Source organism: Fukomys damarensis, unplaced genomic scaffold, assembly GCF_012274545.1.
Source record: "Fukomys damarensis isolate Sample0158 unplaced genomic scaffold, DMR_v1.0_HiC HiC_scaffold_4, whole genome shotgun sequence".
Classification (NCBI taxonomy): Eukaryota; Metazoa; Chordata; class Mammalia; order Rodentia; family Bathyergidae; genus Fukomys; species Fukomys damarensis.
The window spans coordinates 30,047,404-30,069,850 of NW_022900916.1; the positions used below are offsets into that span (position 1 = coordinate 30,047,404).

Consider the following 22,447-nt stretch of genomic DNA (forward strand, 5'->3'; position numbering starts at 1 on the left):
CCGGCGCAATTATATTTTTTTTTTTTTTTTTTTTTTTTTTTCCAATATGAATATTTTATCTAAGTCTTATAGCATCCTCCCGCTCCTGAGTCATCTCTCCTTCCAATCTGGTGAATTATTTGAAATTTTAACAAACTAAAACCTAAAGCCGAAGAACACTTGAACTATGAATTGTCAGAGTTGAATTACTTTATAAAGAGTTTGAAAGTAGTATCTTTCATTCCAAGTGATTAAGTATGATTTTAATTCAGTATCTGAACGATCATCCTTGAAATAGGTCCTGTGAGCTGTCCGAGTTATACAGTAATTCTCATAGGATGTCCTGAAGCCCAAGTGTGATTCTGAGCATTAAGACAGTTCCTCCCTTGTCACATGTGTAATGTCGCATGCACAGCATGGCACTACCCTCTATTTCTACTGCTTAAATTTGGAAGCATTTTCTAATCTAAACCTGACATTTATAGTTATAAAATTCAGTAGATAACTATCAGGGTTTTTGGTATTCTTAAAGCTAATTCTCATTTAATTTCAGAAATCTTTGATACATAAAACAAGTCAATAATCATTGGTATTGAAAGTACGTATCTAGGGAAAGTTTTGGCCTCCTACTATTGACCTTCTGGACCATTCAAAATACTTCTAGCTAAGTCTCTAAAATTCTGTGATTTTCTTAGTTTTTCAGTTACTTTTACCTGTGTTGTAAAATATATAAATGTTTTTAATTTCAGTAGTCCTCAAACATATAAAGCACTCTGAGTTAGAAATAACTGGATTTGAATTTGATAAAATGTTAAGTGTTCGATTTTACATAGCAAGTTTATTAACATTTAGGTGGGGGGAAGGTCTATGTTGACCATTCTGTTGATCAACCAGCCATATCTGGGGACAGTAGAGGGAAGAAAGAAATTACATTTTATAGAAATGCTTTTGGGAGACTATTGGTGGTCATTATTTTGCATTAGAAAGGAAATACGAGTAGAGTTTTGCCATATGTGTATATAGACAGCTTACTTGTGGTTAACCCAGAAACTCTGCATTTTGATATGATCCAACAGCTGTTTATAATTAAAACCTTTCTAGAAAGAATGTTCCAACCTTCCCCATCTCCCACCCAGTTGAATTTCAAATAATGTTTAATAATTCAGCTTGGCTTTCAGAGTCTATAAAGCACAAGCAATTTGCCTGAAGGAAGATAGAGAAGAAAAGTTTTAACAATCCCACAAATGTTTCTAATTGGCATGAGTGAGTTGTTAATGGGGGAGAAATTGTCTGAGGTGAGTGTGGGTGGGTATGTTGCATGTGTGTGCTCAGGCAGCTACACATGCATACATGACTATACAATGTGTGTGTGCCTGGCCTTCACAGTACCTGCTGTCATGCAAAACCAGGCTATATGGGTAATGAAAGAGGTGCCAGGTGGGACCACTGTAGCAATGGCCATGCTGGGAAGGAAGAAGTTCACAGCTTTCTTAACAGAACTCACATCCAGTGTAGTCCATCCTCCTACCAGAAACAGTGAGCAAGGAGCTGGTAAAATAAATGATGGAAAATGCCCACTGATGATTGAAACCAGCTGTGTGTCAGGCTCCTCTGTCTCTCCCGGCTCACACTTTCAAATAAGTGAAGGTGATAAAAAAAGGATGGAAAGGCAATGGAATCATTTTGTCCTTCTTACAGTCCTATCTCCATCGTAGTCCTGGTTTTTAGAGAAAAAAAAAAATCTATTTATTTGCTCATTAATTTTCCTCTCTCCTTTATATTTGCTTGGCATTAGGCAGAATGTTATTTAAAACAAGACACAGTTCAGCTTCAAAAAGAAAAATAACTGCAAAATACAGCATGGACTCATTCACTGTTCATTTATCATCCCTCAGAGAGTGGGGTACAAATATCTACATGTGGTATATTTTAATGACTCACAATGCAGTTGCTCTTGTTGGCACCAGAATACAGGGATGCAGTGGCTCTTTGGGACTTTTAAAAATGACACGGAGATATCAAATATGGCATATGCAGAGCAGCTTGATAATCATTTGTCTTCGCTGCTTTCCTTCAAACTTAACAAAGGCTGATGTTCAAAGGGTAAACTCAACCAGTGGCCTGGAGTTTTCTGAGGGGTGCTTGAAGTCTTCATTTCCCCACTGAAGGGTCTATTTTTTTGTTCCTCTCCACTACTTTTAAAACAAGATTTAATTTTATGTGTCTTCCATTTGCTGCAGATAGTGGGCAGATAATGTGCCTAGTGCAGTGCCTGGCACATAGTCAAAGCCCAATAAATATTTGTTGGGTGAATAAATAGTTAAATGGAATGTTATTAGCATCGCTAGTGTTATTGCCTTGGCGTGAAATATGCAAGAACAGACTTGAGGCAATCAAGTAATTTCCCTTAACAGTACAAGCTAATTATTTGAGAGATGAAGATCTGGTGCATAGTATTTATTTGTCAGGTTCCATTTGCTCCTAATTAAAGGTGGAAAAGTTGTTTGTAGCATTGAAGAGAAAACACGATGACCCACTCCTAAACAGCTTTTCAATTTTCCATGCCTCATTTTCGGGGAAAATATATCAAGATGAAGTTAATGTGCATTCTTCTTATTTATTTATGTTTTCTTTGCCGTCATTTTCTAGAGGGCAGGCCACGTGTGGAGTGAGCAGCTCTTTTTAACAGTACTTTTACAGACCATCTGCCTACATGACTTCTATAGCTGATTCTGCTAAATTAGGTTGAATTGTAAAGTCATCCTCCCACACCAATTTTACCTGCATGATCCTAGTGTTCCAAGATAAAAAGCCGTGTCATAGGCCCCAGAAGTTTCATTCATTCATTCAGATTTTCATTCTTCCATTCATTACAAAAGTATTAATTCCATGTCTAATATGTATCTGGCATGATGCTAGCACTGTAAAATTAACACCGAGCAAAGTTCAAATGATTCATGTTTTCATAAAGCTTATGATCTGGGATGAATGATAGATATCAAGTGAATAATCATGCTAAAACTCTTATTTATAACTGCAAACCACGTTGTTTTTTTTTAACGAATGTTGCTCTTAACTAGCACCATATTATCAATAGGAATTGATTTAGGCCAGGGGAATTTTACTAAGGTGGATCCTGAACTGAGAGCCAGAGAATATCCGAAGAAAGGGAACGAGCAGCCTAGATAAGAAAAGTCTCAAACACAAAGGCCTCATGCCTGCAGGAAACACTATATTCCCTCCAGGGACTAAAACAGGCCAGTGTGTCTGCAAGGGAAGATGGAGGTGATGGGAATGCAGGGCCTGACGCTGCATGGACTATTCAAAGGCCATGGTAAAGTCTCTGACTTTCATCGGCTGAACAGGCATTTCTGAGCCACTGGGTTAGAAAGCGGGGAGGGAGAGAAGGGATACACGAGGCTCATCATAACATTTCCCCCACCCCAAAACACAGACATGATGTGTTTTGGGGTGGGGGAAATGTTAAGTATGAGGTCCTAAAAAACACAAGGAAGGTGAGGATAGTAAGCTCTGGATGGTCCTCTGCTGCAGATGACTCGTTGGAAATTCTTTCTATCCACCCTCCCCTCTGCCAAACTTCAGACAGAGTGTACCTGGAGCTCCGCTGGTCTGCTAAGAAGGCTAACCCGTTACTACCTCGAATCAATATTTTAGCTCCTCTTTCTTTCTGCCTCTCCTTTTGATGATGGGGTGGTGGATTTGTATGGATTATTACTGTTTCTGGCAAAGGGTGAATGGCATGCTTTCCCACACCATGTCTCCTGGGCAGAGGATAGGTACCTCCCTCTCACCCACCATGGCTTTGCCTAGCTTTTGGCTTTGGCAGAGTTGTTTTGAAGACTACAGACTTGATATTTGTAACACATAGAATGAGAACTGACATGTAGTGAGTGCTCAATTAATGCTAATTATCAGTCTCAGCTAGCTATTTTTACTGATAGAGAGCGGGATGCAAAACTACCCCTTATCATAGGGGTTTGTGCAAATGTATCCTTGTAAACGCTAAGCAGATATCTGAAGTTACAGGTTGGTTATATTTGAGGAATGAGACCACGGCTTAGGGGGAGAAAGCTAGACAGCAGATGATTGGTTTTTACTATGCAATTACATACTTTATAAAATGAAATTACCAGAAATTTTTTATAAAGTTCATCATTACTATACAGTAAATCAAATGAAAAATAATGATTTCAACATAATTTATTTCCTTTTTTTCATCTTTAAATTTAGAAATGTTCAGAAAATTTTCTTGGGTAAAGAAATATTTCTTTCACTTCAATTTTAATTTGATTTTCTTTCTTTTTTTTTTTTTTTTTTGCTATGCCATAGTCAAAAAGAGTTTTAAATTTTATTATGATTTCCCTGTTATAAAGTTGTCCTACTGGTTCTTTCATCTCTACCTGTGCATATGTGGAGTTGTCTGGAATGCCTTTTGCTCACCAGGATAAACAACCCATTTGGCTCCTGTGTGGCTGACTTCATTGCACTCTTAAGCATTGCTTAAATATTTTATAATGAGCATTTTTATAAAAACAATGAAATCATTTCTAAAACTGTGAGATGAGGACTATTAGTTCACTTCCCTGTTTAGTAATAAACATAATGCCAGCAGCTAATCTTTCCCAGGGGTTCAGGAAGCTTCACTTCCTCAGTATTATCTTCACAAAGGTCAGTAGCCATCGCTTCTGAAAGAGGAGGCGAGGAGGCAAGTGGACAAAGCGGTGAGTGCAGCAGCACATGGGAAGTGTTTTCAATGGTTATCTATACCTAGTATGCCATCCCACCCTCCCTATTTTATTTTTTACAAGTACAGGCTCATTATGTTTAACTAAAGATTTGGATTAACTAAATTGGTATTTCTTAATAGTTTAATGGTTGAGAATCATTAATGCTGTGCAGGGCTAGAGTTTGGTGGCTTTCATCATCATTTAAATGCAGTTCTCTTCCCTCAGTGATTACACATCACTGTCATCAGTCAGATAAGAACACACATCTGGAGAGAACTTGAGTCTCCTAGTAAATACTTCATGAAGCCAATGTGAGCTTGCCAATTAGGCTATCATCTCTGCGTAGGATACATTTCCAAGGAGTAAATGCATTATACTGTACTTAGAACATCGTGCCCCTCAGGATTAGGGTGATAATTGCCTGTGTAGAAGAAAAACAATCTTGAAGACACTGGGTCAAAGATGCTTATCAACTGATCCCTTAGAATGGGTTTAGCAAACTGTGGCCTATGGGCCAAACCCAGCCCTCTGCCTGGCTTTATTCAGCACGTGAGCTAAAAATGGGTTTTACATTTTAAGTGATGGGGGAGAGAATTAAAAGTAGAATAACATTTTGTATCATGTGAAAATCATATGGAATTTACCTTTTCTGTCCCTGAATAAAGTTGCACGAGAAAGCATAACGTTCGTTTATATATTTTCTACAGCTGCTTTAGCCCCACTTCAGCTGAAGTGAGTAGCTGTGATAGAGACTGTAAGGTACACAATGGCAAAAATATTTACTCTTTGGAGAAAATAGTTGCTGGCTCCTGCTTTAGATTCACGTCAGTTATTGGTGGGCATGCCTGTTTGCTTGTTAGTGAACATTGTTTTGTTTTTAGAAATATATGCAGCCGGGTGATGCAGCTGTTACAGAACATAGATAAGTGCAATAGGCCATAGCATTCCACTTTCCTCACTTACTTTTTAAGTTTAAAAAAAAGTTGTGTGAGGAAATTTCGATTATCAGGAGAGGGCATGAGAAATATGGCAACAAAAGGAAAAGACCTAGGCATTGCCTCCAGAAGTTATGGATTGCGAATGCTAATTCAAAGTCCTAACATAATTTTAGTAATATTACTGCATTCTAAAATGTGAAATTAATTCTCCTGTGCATCTGTGAAATCTTTTGAGAAGGAAAATCTTTTATTCTTATAATCCTTACAAAACACGGTGCCTAATCAAATGGAAACTATCTGCCCAGTGGCATTATCAGAGTGAATGATTCTGTTTGACTTGTGCTTGCACTCAGTTAGCAAGAGGATATGATGAATTTTTGAATGGTAAGAAATATCTTTTAGTATTTCTTTTAGTATCTAATTTGTGTGTGAGTGTGTGTGCCCACGTGTGTACACGCATGTGCACTCACACACATTGCTGGGAATTGAACCTAGGGAGCACTGAACATTTTTATAATGCTCCAGCCCTTTTCAGTTTTTATTTTGTTTAGTTTAAGACAGAGTCTCCCTAACTTGCCCAGCTCAGGCTCCAACTTGCAATCCCACTGCCTCAGCCTCTGCAGTAGCTGGAATTACAAGGAAGTACATGCCTGACTGGATATCTAAATGTTGAGAGGGTGTCTGATGCAGCTGCTGTGATGGTTTAGTCGGGAGTTAGGATGATAGTGACCCTCCAACCTATCACAATATATAAGGAAATATGACATTAATATAAAAGCTATCCTGCTAGCTATAGCAAGTGTTAATAATAGCACCCCTAAGTACAACAGAACTGAAAATATTACTCCTTTTGCTTCAAAATCCCGAAGTGCCCGAGCAACCTCACTTCTCCCCTCTTGTTTTATTCTGTTTCAGAGGTTGAAGGCCGCGCTGACTCACCATCCTGCTGCCATGTCAAATGGGAATATGAACACCATGGGACACATGATGGAAATGATGGGCTCCCGGCAGGACCAGACGCCGCACCATCACATGCACTCGCACCCACATCAGCACCAGACGCTGCCGCCCCCTCACCCCTACCCACACCAGCACCAGCACCCAGCACACCACCCTCACCCTCAGCCACATCACCAGCAGAACCACCCGCATCACCACTCTCACTCCCACCTCCACGCCCACCCAGCACATCACCAGACCTCGCCACACCCGCCCCTGCACACCGGCAACCAAGCACAGGTAGACCCTCCTGCAATCTTGTCTCCTACCCCATCTCATTCCTGTGAACAGTGCAAGCACTCATGCTGGGGGCACCTGCAGAAGCTTATTTGATCACCAGGGCTTCTATCTAACATTCTTGGAAGTTCTGTTTGCTTCTTAGGAGGTGATAGTTACCCAGCAGACATTATCAGATAATAATTTCTATTAATAATACAATAAATTTCAGGTCACTAGAGACAAATATAAACTTCTCCGCCGTCTATGTTTTGTGTTACAAAGTTAGTCCTAAAAGAAGTAAAATAATGATGCCAAGAAAGGGAGGAATTTAATTTAGTGATCAATATGTGAAAAGGAAGGAGCAAAATAAGTTAATTCTAACCCTGCTACTTGGTGTTACTCTTTAAAACATCATACAGACTTGATTTTCACACCTGTAACGTGGAAGTTAAATACAACAGGAAATCCTCGAGTAAGGTAAATGTTAAAATCTACAGAGCAACAATTCATGCAGACAAAGAAGCTCGGTGATGGATGTTAGGTTATAAGGTGCTTTGCAAATGGTGAGGACAGGTGACTCATCCCATTGAATGAGAAATGCGTTGGAGGAAGCAGAGAGAGCCAAGCTCTTTGGATGATCAGACCAAGAGAAAGGCTAAACCCCAGGGGTGGAGAATCACGAGAAGTGGCGAGAAAGCAAGCCAGCATTCAGACTAAACTCAAAGAGAGTTGGGGGACCAGGCAGACGTTATGTCACTCAGGCCGGAAGGCAAGTCCACGCACAGGAGTGGGCTGTAGTAAGCGGATGAACGGCATCTCCAAGAACATGGCGAGCCCTAGACACGGTGGATCCTCAAGCTGGATGACCTCCATCAGTCCACGATGCCAGATCCTAACCCGTCGGGTCAGAGCTGTGTCATCAGCTGGGGACCACTAAGTAGCACTTATTCACTGTTTCCTCCATCATCTGCCTCTGGAAACAAGACCCCATATCAGGCAGCATTTTGAGCTCTTGGGATCTCTGTCCTAAGGTACACCACAGCTGAACAGCTGTTGGCAAAAGTGGGTCAGCCACAAGAAACTCTCATCTACACATTATACTTCTACAAATGTCCATCTTTGGAGTAAGAAAACCTTAGGGCTGTATGACTGTGGACAGACAGGATTAATCTCCCACACCTCAGTTTCCCCATCTATTAAATAGGGGTGGTAACAGGCTAAGCTCATAGGGTCTTATGAGTATTAAATAAGAGGATCTCTGTGAAAGTTTTCAGAACATGATAGCAATGCTTAATTCCAAATCAAAATTATTCATAGAAGTTTAGCAAGTAGTTTACCATCCAGAGGACATTTTTACTCACACAGGACTTGTATTAAAAAGGGACAGAATGTCTAGTGTGATGGCACACACCTGTAATTCCAGCACTTGGGCTAGGCAGGAGGATGCTGTGAGTTCAAGGCCAGCCTGGAACATATAGTAGGTTAAAGTCCAGCCTGGATTGGATAGCAAGACCCTATCCCAAAAATGAAAAAGGAGACTGGGAATTTAGCTCAGTGGTTTTTGCCGCCTGCCTTGCAATCACAAGGGCCTGAGTTTGATCCTGGTACCCCCGCCCCCCAAAAAAAAGAACAAGAAAAGGTGAGAGAGGAAGCTACCAGATCAAAGACAGGCAAATATGTACTTACTTTTTAAGGAAAATGAGAATGTCCAGGTTTGCTTGCTTTTGTGGGCAAGTTATTTCACAGGCAAGTTTAACAGTCCTTTAAATATAAGAGCCATTCATTAGCTAAGTACCAATTAGCCAATTGCCCTCTGTTTCAAGTCAGTAAGTGGCCAATTGTATATGCAATTAGTTAATTGCCATTATAATTAGGTGCACCAGCTGTTGCTTTTTTTATCCTATACTAAAAGGAAAGAACCTAGGTCGATGCTGGTAACATGTGAACAGGATCATTTCGACAAAATTCTTAAGTCCCATTCTTAAATTATACCAAGTTAGCTGACTACTGTTGTTTTAACCATATGATTATCTGAATAGCAGAAAGACTGATTTGAGGCTTGTAACTGTGAGATCCTAAGATGATTTGGGATAGATGCTGTCTTTTTTAAATCAGTTTGTAGTGCAGATTGAGCCCAGGGGAGCTCTACCAATGAGTGACATCCCCAGTCCTTTATTTTATTTTGAGGCAGGATAACACAAAATTGCCCAGGCTGGTCCTCCCCTCAGCCTCCCAATTAGCTAAGATTACAGGTACACACCACCATCACCTGATTAAAATTTTCAGAGCATCTCTACTAAAAGAATTCCATCCTAAATGTAAAATGAAAAGTAATCATAATTACTGGGAACATAAATTCGATTCTAGGATGGCATTTTTAATTTTTCCTGGTTTTGTGTGATTTTTCTGCATATAAGAATGTGAGCTCAGCGTCTTAGTGTTACTTCACAGCCACCAGAAATTTCTCTTAACGCCCACTCCCTTAAGCCCAAAAGCCCCACCACCATTGCTTGCCCCTTTGGGTGAAGGCACCAGAACAGTGTTACCAGTTAAAAGTTGATTGAAATTAGGGCAGAAGGACAGAGTATTGAAATAAAGGATCCTGCAGTAGAGATTAAAACCCAGCTTTGCCTGCGTGAGAGTTTTGTCTAGAGCTGGCAATAAGAAATCACTAATTCACAAATGCAATGGAAAAGGCAAAAATAGTCAAGCAGTTAGCACATTCTCTCCTAATGCTTGGCTTCGCAGCAGTTAGCATCTGAAATGATAAGTGCTACATCTTTGCCAATAACAAGGATTATGTCATCAGCGACCCCTCTGGTGAGTAAGACCTTAGACAATTTATTTTGTTATTCCTCTGTGATCAGGAGGAAAGGAATCACTAATAAAGAGTATCAGAAATGTCTCTGCTTGAGATAAAATTGCCGAGATGCAGTTCAACCTTACTCCTGAGCCCGATTCTTTTACAGCTCATCATAGAGGTTTGAGAGCATACAATTGAAATATATCACCAGCAGTGAGTTGATGTCAGCCCATAGCCATTATTAGTGCAATTACAGTCATTCTGATTGATTTCAATCATAGGGTTAGAATGCGGTAGAAAAGGTTGTTGGGCTTCATTTTTAAAAGTTTTTGCCTGTTATTCCTGCAGGTTAAATGTCTCTTGTAAAACAACTTTATAGGTATTACAGCCATAAACCTGAGTGACTGAGAAATGGGAGAGAGGGGGGAAAAACCACCCTTTATTGAGAATGAAGAAGGAGGAAGGAGTGAAGTGCATTAAGGAAAGCATTAGGTGTCCAGACATATAAAGAGTCAGTCGTAGAAATTTCACAAGGTGCTGTGTGTCTGCCTCATGGAGAGAAATAAAGCTATATGTGTGGGGTTCTCCAAACCCTTAGATGTTGCTGAGTCCCATGCAGACCTTACAAGGAGACTATAAGCACAGTAAAACTTTTTAATAAAGTGCCTTGCCACTCCTAGGACTTCCTTATAGTGTAGGTACACAGCAGCTCACCACCGCTCCTGTCTCACATGTGCGAGTGTTTGAGAGACTCGGGGCACCTTCACTGTCAGTTGCACGTTTCCAAAGACCATACCCAGGAGCAGGTTGACCCATGTGGTCTGCAGGTCCACATAGTCCTCTGCAGTAACACCTGGGAAATAGTGAGAATGAGATTTCAGCTGCCTTCCCCACATCACAAGAGCACTTTCTGCAGGACTCACAGTGGGGATGATGCCCAGATAATGTTCACAGTTTTAACACCATTTGAATGAAAGGAGCCCATGACCTGTCTAGAGATTTCCTTCAATTGGCAGATCACTGGTCTGTTTTGTGATAATAATCCTGACTTGTTTTCAACCCAATAGCCATACACTGGCTAAAGTTTTGTTGCTGTTTATTTATTTATTTTAACACCAGAAGGAACAAAAATAACATTGCCTCTACTATAATTCAGCTAATGCTTCTTAGGGGAAAATCTACCATACCACCTTTTCATGAGTCATTCCTCTACCTGGCCAAGATAGCACAAACTTTACAGTTCAGTGATGCTTTTAGTTTCTTTCATGAGTGTGATTTCATTCATAGAAAATAGGTTTGATATGCTTACTAACCCAGCTGGCTTCCTGTGCTTTGCATTTTGACACTGGCCGGGGTTCCTTCCCATACCCCACTGGGCCTTCCTTCCCTGTGCCCTTCACGTCCTCCCTCTCCGTGCCTACAGGTTTCACCAGCCACACAACAGATGCAGCCAACCCAGACAATACAGCCGCCCCAGCCCACAGGGGGACGCCGGCGGAGGGTGGTGGACGAGGATCCTGACGAGAGGCGGAGGAAATTTCTGGAACGGAACCGGGCAGCTGCCACCCGCTGCAGACAGAAGAGGAAGGTCTGGGTGATGTCACTGGAAAAGAAAGCAGAAGAACTCACCCAGACAAACATGCAGCTTCAGGTGCCGGCACTGTCTTCCCCCAAGACTCCAAGGCCCTGTGCAGAGCCGCCATTTCCTGCCCTGCGGGCGCTTGTTGACCTAACAGTCATGCCACACACTTTGCCGGCCCTCACAGGAGGCGCAGGCCTGCTCATTGAGCCATATTAATTCTGGGACACTCTACAAAACAAAATAACCCATTCAGTTTTCAGTCACTCCACCTACAAGGCTTGGATGAGAAAAGACCCACACAACAAAGTCCCAGGGCCGGAGCTCAGAAGCACAAGATCAGTGGTCAGAATCCTGGTGACTTGCTGCTTTTTACCTCTATGGCTCTCAGTTTCCTTGTCTGTAAAGTGGGAATAATAAATTTAGAGGGTTTTTACGTAGCGTAGGTGAAATAGTATCTACAAAGCAGTTAGCACAGTGCCTGGCACATAATCAATTTTCAAGCCAAAAGCAGTTGTTTATATCCACCAGGTTGAAGGAGTTGGGCTTATGGCCAGTTATCTATATTTTTGTTTCATGAAAGAAAGGAAGATTTGTGTTTATTGTGCTCTAAAAAAAAAGGCATGTTTCCATCTAGTTTTCAAAGTCAGCAAGATTTGATACTTGCATGAGGTTAGCTTTTTGTGGGAAGCTTAACTGTGGACATTTTATAAAGAGTCCGCTCTGGGAATGCCTGGAGAAAGGAGAAAGGAAGGTCGTACCCAGAACCTCTCAGACAGCCTTCACTATATGCAAATGGTACAGTTCAGGGTGTGTGACATCAAAAGGGAGTGCAGTGTTTGCCAAGGCGGGGGTGTGGAATGAACAACTAAACTGACATGAGACACACAGCCCAGGAACAGTAGGGTACTTGTGGGTTATAACCCAGAAGGTCCAGGATATGAGAGAATGGATGAGGGGTAGAAGGTGATAGAACAGGTGCCTAAATTAGGGAGACTCCAAGTTCATAGTTCATAGGCACCTTCATCTCTTCCCCCACATGGTTATGTACAAATCCTTAAGAAGAAATTAGGGTGCCAAAGCCTTCACATTTCTGATTCAATTAGATGGAAATGGCTTTAAGGTATCCATTGAAAGTATAATTTCATAATTTATGGTGTTCACTTTTTCCCTCTAAATGTATCAATTTTTGTGACAGGCAGGAGCAAAAAATTGGGAAATGTATAGCAGATATTGGAAAAAATAATATAATGAGTCCCTGTTTCCCAAGCTCGTGTGCACAGAAAGATTGGGACTGGGCCTTGTCACACACACACCCCACACACATACACGCACACACGTACTACCTCCTGTTTCTTGTACATGGCCTACACTCAGGAACTGCTTGTTAAATCAGTGAATGGGAACTGGCAGCCTGACCACTTGGCAAGGGTGTGATTGCAGGGAGTCAAACCACAGAGGAGTTATTGGACCTAAACACCTTCAAAGCCATTTCTGGAATCTGGCAGGCACAGAAGTCCATGAAAAACTTTTAGGTAGAAGGTGGATGACCATATTAATATTCATAGTCACATTTATATCTTGATCTGTACGGAAAGTGGAATTGGAATGTCAAACCTACACACTTTCACAGATATTGTTGGTAAGGGTAAGGCTAAATCATTTTGAGATGAGTTAATCTGCACAGGCATGTGAAGTAAATAAAAGTTCAGTTCTATGTGGACCATGCAAATATGGCAGCAGGGTTTGGCTCTACAGTAAATGAAGTAGGGAAACTCTGGGAATTGGCTACCAGCTCCAAGGCTGCAGGAGAATGGTGGAGGCATGCACATGTTCTCATTTTGACTCTGTTCGCTTTTAGGCCCAGTCATTCCTTTGCGGTGCCTTGTGCTTTGCAGGATATTTAAAAGTATCTTTGGCCTTTTCCCACTAGCAGTCAAGAGCATATCCCCCACACCCCATGTTGTGGCAGGAAAAAAAAAAATCTCCGGACATTGGCAAATGTCCGCTGATTGGGGCAAGGAGCATGGTGGTGGTACAAAATTGGCCTAAGTCAGGAACCCCTGCCTTAGATGAAGGATCTGGGAATGGCCAGCTGACATGTATCAGATGCCAACAAGTTTTTAAATCAGTGTTACTAATATGAATCCACACAGAACTATTGTATGTTTCACGTTTGAGGATCATGTCTGCAACCCTTGAGCATGAAACATAAAAAGGTCACAGCAGGGAGCCAACAAAGCAAAGATGCTGGTTGAATTTGAGGTCAGATATGTTCATGACTTGATATATACATATTTATGCTTTCAGGAAACACATAAGGTAAATCTACCTTTTGCTAGACCTTAACAGATTGTATGATTGATTGTTTTGCTTTTACCTATCGTTAGAGCAAAAATGTCTAAGGGAAAGAGATATATAGATACTTTGGCTCCTGAAAACCAGGGGGGGAAAATCCTACTTAATCCATGCAACAGGTACCAATATATGGTTATTAACACAGTACTGAAGGAAGAGAAGAAAACTCTGAAAAGGCTAAATTGATAATTTATAATAACTGCTTTGCTTTAGAGGGATGAAAGCCACAACTGTCAGTCTTTTCCGTGACGCTGAGTGTTTTGCGTCATACCCTTTTGATGCTGGAGAGGACGCTGTCGATTCTGCTACCTTTGAGTGACCCCTTCCTTCTCACTGGACCTTTGTCAAAAGAAAAAGGTGTCTCTTTTGAGGTTGGCTCAGTGAGCCAAATTTTAAGTAAACAGAAATAGAAGGTGCTAAGCAAACAAGCTCCAGCCAAACGGAATACCCAAGGTCTGGATGGCCACCTGCCACTTTTGAGTTGTTTTCCAACACAGAACTTTCTAGTTAGGCTGCCCAGTTTCAAATTGGAAAGTCCAGACCTAAGAAAATAAAATCAAAACCCCAGACTTTATTTCCTAGTCTCACAACAAATCATGAGGTCAACACAGGTATATAGGAATTAGGGAAAAATTAGAAGCCAACCAATGTGACATTTTATAAAGGGAGGAACTGACTTTGGGGAGGTGAGGAGTCTTCCCAAATGTCACACAATCAATAAGTAGCAGAATGAGGACTCAGGCAAGTCTCCCATCCACCTAATTCACTGCTTTGTGACCTTTTAGGGAATCCTTAAATTGAAGGAATCAATATCATTTTTTTGATAGTGAGTAAAATCACATTGATGTGGTACTCAGTAGATCATTTATGCTCAGTAGAGAATATAGAAATCATCTGGTCACTCATGGAAATAATTGCTTTTCCTTTTTAGTTCAAAGACACATGGTCTCAGTTGCTGCTGAAATTTTAGACACATGAGCCCAGGTCTGGGACTTGGCAAGAGAATAGGCCAGATGGGAACTGTTGCTTGACAAATTGAAAGTCCTTTGTTCCAGAATCAACCAAACCTGGTCTCAGCTAATGTACAAAAAAGGGGACATTGTAGGACTCATTCTGATAATTATTTTTTTGGCACAAACTATTGCTTATACCAAAAAGCCTTCTGGATTTATCATATAATGAAATGACATCCACCAAGCCAAAAATTATAAATGTAGCTATTAGGGACTTCTCAGAGTGCATGTTTGAAGAATATTTTTGTAGTATTTAATATCTCTGAGGGGTACTACTTCATCCCTAGGCAAACTTACAGGTTTAAAAGTAATCAATCCAAAGGGATCTATCTACCCACTAAGGTCTCTATTTAAATAACTGACTGCTTTGGAGTAGCAAACCAAAATTGATTTGGAAAAATGAAAAAGGGTTGATTTTAGCAAGATAATTAAAAATTATTTATACATTGAATTTGTAAACTATTTTTATAGTAAGACCTAGAACTATTATAACCTATATAAGAGGAAATTTTAAAATGGTGATTTTTCTCAATTCATAAAGCAGGGTAATTTAGAGTAGGAAAATGCCTCCAGAAGTTCTGGCTTTTATTTCCCTACTAGACTTGCAGGCCACATTTGATTTCTTTCATGCATTTTGAAATATTTGCTATCTGGTTGTTCTCTTCCAAAATGAATTCAAGGTGATCCTGCTTACATTACCTTGAAAAGGATTTTTACTTAAAATACAGCCTAGGATTTCTGCATTTCATACATCAATCCGTCTTTCTATATGGAATCTTTCAAATGATTGTGCATATGCACAGCCACAACTCACTCTCTTTTCTCTAGGGCATGATTCTTGACCTTGCTAGAATCTGATGAAGCTACCATAGACTCAACAATATAGATGAAAACATGGAATACAAAAGTTTGCTCTAAGATAAAACCTGCAGTGTTGCTTTGGACTGTGCCCTGATAAGATCTGGAAGTACTAGATGTGTTAAAAACTAGCTTCCCAGTGAAATATAAGATCTGAAATACAAGCGTTTCTGAGAATAGCAGTAGTAAATTAATGAATAAATCTCAAGATTGAGCCCTTTGTTAATTCTTAGGTAATGAGCTTTTTTAGTAGAAGGCACACAGAACACACAAAAACAATCATAGCATAAGAAGCTGTCTGTCTGAAAGGAACTCTGGAACTAGGCCAAACCTCTTGCTTTATACTTAGTGCAGCAATTTAGGAAGGTAAGCCCTATTATTCTCTTGCTCTTATTTTTTAATCAGTGCTAGGGATTGAACCTAGGGACTTGTACAAGCTAAGAAAGCACTCTACCCCAGAGTTACACCCCTGCCTTCAAGCCCTGTTAGTCCTAGTTGAGACCTACTTTTCCTACTGCCTGCTGCCAGGCAAATTTCTGTGATTGTGAGACCTTTACTTAGTCCCCTGCAGCATAATATTTAATATGCATGTGATCCAAACAAGAGGCCAATTGTCCTTCTTCTCTATTGAGGATATTAATTGTCCATTTTTGAACCATAACTTGACTACATAAGGACCAACACATTACATTAAGAAATATGACCATACTCATATATATTTTAAGTGATAGTAAATTTTGATAATGTTCACTGTCTTCCTATGTTTTTACACACTTTTACAACTCTCAGATCCTTGGTTTCTTTATAGTTAAGGCATACTGGTTTATTAATAGTGTTTTGCTATACATACACAAAATGCCATTAGTGTCATATTTTGCATGGGCCTTTAGTGATAGGCCAGCACACAACATATGCTGTTCAGAGCTATGATTGATGTTGTTTTATAGTAAAGCAGTTTTATGGAAGGAGAAGGTTTGTTGTGAAATAATTTGGGTTGTGCTCCTTGCAGTTACAGAAACCCAGAAAATGGAATCTGTGGGTGTTTTTCTTTAAAAAGAAGCAATGAACTCTTCATGCCTAGAGATCAAATGCTGCTGGTCAGGGCTCTGTGTGAAATACAAAATGGGAAAAGATGAGGTCTAAACTCACTGTCTCCAAGACAGCCACCAAGGGTTATTTTTTCTTTCCAAAGTACAAAAGCAAGAGAATAGGGTTTGAGTTTAATACTTTCCTTGTTTGTTTTATTTAGGCCTGAGTAGAAAAGTATAGATTCACTAAAAATTGGAATTTGATACCATTTTCTAAGAACCCTTGTCTACACTATCTTCTTACTCAGGGCAGGTGTCTGGGAGTGGTAATTTCAGAAAAGTATTACTTCTGTAGCCCAAATGCAGATAACACGACACACACAAACACACACACCACACACACCTCGTAATTTCCTTTTCTGTTTTGTTTTGTTTCTAACCACGGATTTCTTTCACATAGTGGCCAGAAAGTGGCTTTCTTTAATACATGGTATTTTAAGCAGTGAGGGAACTGGGAGAAATAAAGGCTATCTGAATTTAGACAAAATTTCAGAGAGGAAAGAGTTAGTGTTTTGAGGCTAAAATAAATTGTCCTATAAATAAAGTTGTTCAAGTACCCCAGAATTGACAAAGATCAGTTTGAGTGGTTAGGGATCCTTATCAATCCTACTTACTGAGAAGTAGGAGGAGCAGTTTGCCTTCATGAATGTTTTCAGGTTTAAGAGCAATTTTCTTGCACAGTTAAGTGATTTATTCATCATTAAGGCTAATTTCTGAAATAGCCATTTTTATTTTGCAATTTGGAGGAGAAAAGGAAAATCTTTTGAATATGAGATTTTTATTACTTTGTTATTAATGTTACTCAGTATGCAGTTACTTATAATGTTTCACTGAGTGCTCCAAATGAGTTTAGAAAGGAGAATGATTCTTTAATACAGGCTTCCATTTTCAAGTAACTTTTAGAACCCCAAACTTACTTCCCTAGGTGATAAATACATGCCTGAAAAGTCAAGTTCAAATGGCAAGTGTAGATTCAACTTAATGACAGCAACATTAAATGGCCTTTTCTGTGCGTATGCTTTTTTTTTTTTTTTCACATTTCCTACATGGGGAAATATAATGTCTGCCAGCCACAAATGAACCTTGGCCAGAGAGAGAGTATTATTTATCACGGTTTTAAAACTGCTTATTTTAGATAGCATGATGTTTATAGTTTACTTTTATCAAGAGGAAGCACCATCTATTCTACAGTTCTATTTGTAGACAGTGAGTGCCAAGAACATTATTCTACAAAGCTGTGAGCATGCCTTTGTGAACTACTATATGAAGTAGAAATCTGAGGCACTTATCTGGGTAAATGAGAAAAAAGAAAACATCATCCATAGTACTTTAACATGGGAGAGGGAGATTATAGACTGAAATTATTCAAACTACTTAAACTTATAAAATGAATCCAATCATGACCAGTTTTATTTCCCCTGGTCTTCCTGGGTTGCCATATTCCTGCCAGTAGATGGTAAAACAAGCATCTGGGCTTCCATACCCCCAGTAAGAAGGCAGCAGGAAGGATATGCTTGCTCCACTGCGGCCCAGGTGGGACACTTGGGGGAAATCTGATAGTAGGTTGGTCTGCTTGTTCTTACTGCACTTGGAAGCCATTGATCCTGCCACATAACTCTCTCTAGTGCATTCCTCACCTTCACATTCTCCTCAAATTCATTGGGTACTTAGTCTGTGCTGAGAATTGTTGTGAGTGTTTTACACCCATACCTCATTTAATCCTAATCCTATCTTAGAAAGGAGGTAGGTGGAGTTCATCGGGGTTATATTATTTGCCTAGGGTCACATAGTAAGAATAGTGAGGGGATTCTCACTTTCAAAACCTGCTCCAGAAGCTATCACCTAAAGGGTGTGATCTTAGCCTTTTACTCTGGAGTTTAGAAAGGCTCTGGTAAATGTGAGGGTTACACTCAAAGGCAAGCTACACGTTTTCAGATGAACCCCTTTAAACAATATCCTGAATGTATTGTAGACATTATAGAAAAGTTTACCACTTTCATTGTTGAAAGTGCATGGGGCTTTGGGTTTGTATTCTCAGGTCTGCTGAGCTTGGATTTCATTTATCTCTTTCCAGAATGAAGTTTCCATGTTGAAAAATGAAGTGGCCCAACTGAAACAATTGTTATTAACACACAAAGACTGCCCAATAACAGCCATGCAGAAAGAATCACAAGGATATTTAAGTAAGTCACTGTTTTCACTTTTTGTGCATGCATCCAATCTTTGGCCACCAATTTTGCATTGAATTTTATTGTAAGAGCAAAAGTCAAGTGTAGATTGTGCTTCCAGGCAGATATACTGGAATTCTTGAATGACTACCAGGCATTTCTACCAGAGGGATCCCTCTTTCCTGACCCCTGTCCAACACCATGCTCACCACCTCCTGTTAATTTCTGGATACACTTTCCTTGGCATTTTATATTGCAAAATCCTACCAAATTCCAGTTTTGCAGCCAGGAAGCAAATAGCCTGAGAAGCCAATTACCAGTGGCCTATCCGTCTTGAGCAGTCCATGGGCTGGGAAGTAGGTATGGGATGAATCACTTCCAATGCCTTGGGATACACTGTATGTTACTTTCTGGTGACCTGTTCTCAGTTTACCAATAGGCAAAATGGACCCATAGGCAACTTCTGCATCTGAAATGTCAATAAGTGATGTGCCAGTAGAGTAGGGGATGGTGGGAGGAGCAATGATTTGTGGCTGAAGGTCAATTTATTTTCAAATAATTTTTTAGATTGAGCACCACAGATTCTCCCACCATATGTGAGTATTTTTCCACATTTGATATATGGATGGCTATCTGAAAACACAAGATGGGAAGTTCACATACCAAGACCAAACACATCTAATCATCCTGCTGATGTAGAAAGCCTGACTTTGCTCAGAACTATAAACCAGGAAAGCCTAGCCTTGTGACTACAGATTAAAAATGAAGGTTTGAAATTAAGATCCAGAAGAAAATGTGTGCAACTCTTCTATGTCAAGCAAATGTCTAGTACTGATTGTTTTCTGAGGAGTTGGCAAGTCCACACAAGAAAGAGCTACATTGGTGTGTGCATATGTGTGTTTTCTCCTAGGTCCAGAGAGTAGCCCTCCCGCAAGTCCTGTCCCAGCATGTTCGCAGCAGCAAGTCATCCAGCATAACACCATCACCACTTCCTCGTCGGTCAGTGAGGTCGTAGGAAGCTCCACCCTCAGCCAGCTCACTACTCACAGAACAGACCTGAACCCAATTCTTTAAAGTGCACGGCTCAGACCTTGCCTCCAAGAAGAGCTGTAGCATATCATGCATCCTTTCTCTTAAGGGCATTTTTAAAATTCACTCAGACCTGGAAGACTCCTCAGCCCTTCAAAGACTGGCTTTCATTTTTATAGTTACTATGGAAAATGTTGTCTTTTATACTTAGTTATATAAGAAAAAAGGGAGTTATGCAATTAATATCTATCAGCTTGGGAAATGCTTTGGTGCTTTCCTCCAATTTTCTGGTACCAGTTACTTGTTTATAAACAGAATCTTTTCTGTATATAGCCACGGTTTCCTTCTTATCAGTCTTACCCTTTGCCTGAAACAATGGAATCTTGTTAAATCACACAGCTTTTAGCCAAAATGAGGCATACCTAGATGTTAAGTGAGCCGGATCCAAGATAACTGGGTAGGAAATCTGATGACATCATAATTCATGTTGAGTTTGGGCTGTGATGTCACCAGAATCCCAGACAACCTTTCCAACAATTTTCTCTAACTACAAAAAATTATAAGATCCACCCATGTCCTAATAAAACCACCAAGCATCTCCCTACTCTCCTCCTCTGTGCACTTGCTCCAATGTCCCATTTTCGTCTTCATTCCCACCTTGTATCTTGAGTTCCCCATTGACTCTTCATTTGAACTATCTCCTGCCCCACCCCGTTAGCACTGCATGTGAAGAAGAAAGTAATGTTAAAAGAAAAGAAGAACAAACCTCAGAAATGCAGATCTCGCCATTGCTTCACTTGCCTGTAACCTACAGCTGGAGCTCATTCAACACTCGCTTTTCACAAAATAGTAACCAGGAGATGTTTAATGTGCCTGATTTAATGTTTTTAATAATCAGAGCAAATAAAAAGGTGGCTTAGTTATAGGTGAAGCACTGTTGAGTGCCAGCTGTGGAGACACTGGGGAAGGGAGCTTTGTAAGCCCCAATTGTGAAAGTCCAAATTATGATGCGGGGCTATAACATCATACCCTTGAGTTACAACTGGTTTTATATGGCCTGTCTATAATGTTGAAAATCCATGTACTATATAATAACTCAGAAGGGCTCTATTCACTACACAGATTACCTTGTTCAGTCATCAGCTGCTAATAGCCTAAGATTTATTATTATTTTTTTTTCTTAAGCCTATGGAACCAGCCCTGCTGTTCTGGTGGGTGAAAGCAGACCAACTACTGGACAAACAAAGAGAGAAAGCAAGTTCAGTGTTCCCGTAGGGTGCTCTCAGCCCCCCCAGAACAGTACTGCGCAATTTGCTGCTGGCGGAATCCCATGGATGTGGCGCAAGCTCCTCCACTCTTCTGAGTAATTCTGATTTATATTTTCAGCATGTTAACGTGGACTTGCCCATTATGAAAAGCAGATAGGACCCAAACCACAGTCGTGCCTCCTTGAAACAAGCCATTCTACTGTGCTAAGATTTTAATATCATGTTTCACAAATAATAGGGACTAATGTTTCTCTCTAGCAGTCTAGGCAGGTGCTGGTTTCATCTCCATTTGAATGCTTGACCTCCTAACTTGTGTGCCTGCGTGTGCGTGCGTGTGAGTGAGTGTTTATGGGCTTGGACAGAACAGTATTTTACAAAATGGGTCACTTTTATAAGAGTTCAGAAAAGGAAAGGATGTGTTTTTTTCTCTCACTATAATATAAAAATCTATTTTGGAGGAAAAAAAATATGAGGGCCATGAAGCATGATTTTTATAACTAGTTTCATTTTTTATCTATTACTTTTTAAAGCAATATTTAGCAACAATTTTTCCATGTATGCAGTGCTTTCAAAAGATGATTTTGAGTGTTCAGTAAAATTTAGGACTTGGATATATGGTCTAAGGATCAAAACAAATGCAAAAAAAAAAAGGAGAAGAAAAGAAAAAAATCAAAAGGATTTTCTATTATATTTAAGATATTTCCAAGTATTTTAAATACTGAATTGTTTGTTTGTTTGTTTTTAAATTCAGCAGTCACAAAATGGTTTAACCTAACTGGTTTCCTAAAAAATGTTTAAGACTTAGATTGGAAAAGAAATTAACATTTGCATCTCTGTTCTTAAAATTAAAAAATAATTTTTTCAGAATTTCTTCCTAGGACCATCTGTGTGTCCCCCTAGACCCCAAAAAGGAAAAGAAAAGTCAATTGAAGTGATTGTTTCGGTTTTTAATTTTATTTTTATTTTATGTTTTGCTTTAAGCAAGCAAAAACTTTACTGCATGCATAGCACTTAATGAAATGGATTTTTAAAAAATCCACTTGTAATATCAGAATGTCAGGGAGTGATGTCACTAAAATCCACTAAAATTATGATTTCGTTTATTCCTCTTTCACTTTCTAATTGAAATATTTAGTTGTTAACCTGAAAGCCTTTGCAAACTTGCCTGAGTTTTATTAATTCAGCAACTTGACAGTTTGACTGATGTGCATTATTTATAGCTTGCTTATGTCTGTTTTTTATGCTAAGCAGGCAAACCAACCACACACGTTAGCAAACCACCCTCAACATACATAAGTAGGATAAACTGCCTTTTTGTTATACTCAGGGCCCTTAGGTATGTTCATTCGCGGTATGGAAATGCAGTAAATGAAAGATGCCAGCTGGTTGTCAGTTTTTGA

At 39.8% G+C, this 22,447-nt stretch overlaps 1 protein-coding gene across 3 annotated transcripts in view; it reads left to right on the top strand.

Moving 5' to 3' along the window:
• Creb5 (cAMP responsive element binding protein 5) overlaps nt 1-21,698 on the top strand; it is a 398,137-nt gene extending 376,439 nt beyond the window's left edge. For 2 of the 3 annotated variants that reach the window (XM_010628286.2, XM_010628285.2), the window contains 4 exons: nt 6,581-6,904; nt 11,110-11,337; nt 18,657-18,765; nt 19,661-21,044. In XM_010628286.2, coding sequence (XP_010626588.1) covers nt 6,581-6,904; nt 11,110-11,337; nt 18,657-18,765; nt 19,661-19,824 — 825 coding nt within the window. In that variant the 3' untranslated portion in view covers nt 19,825-21,044. Of the gene's footprint in view, nt 1-6,580; nt 6,905-11,109; nt 11,338-18,656; nt 18,766-19,660 lie in introns of all 3 variants that reach the window. The other variant, XM_010628284.1, reaches the window with a different exon arrangement.
• Nucleotides 21,699-22,447: the final 749 nt, after the last annotated feature.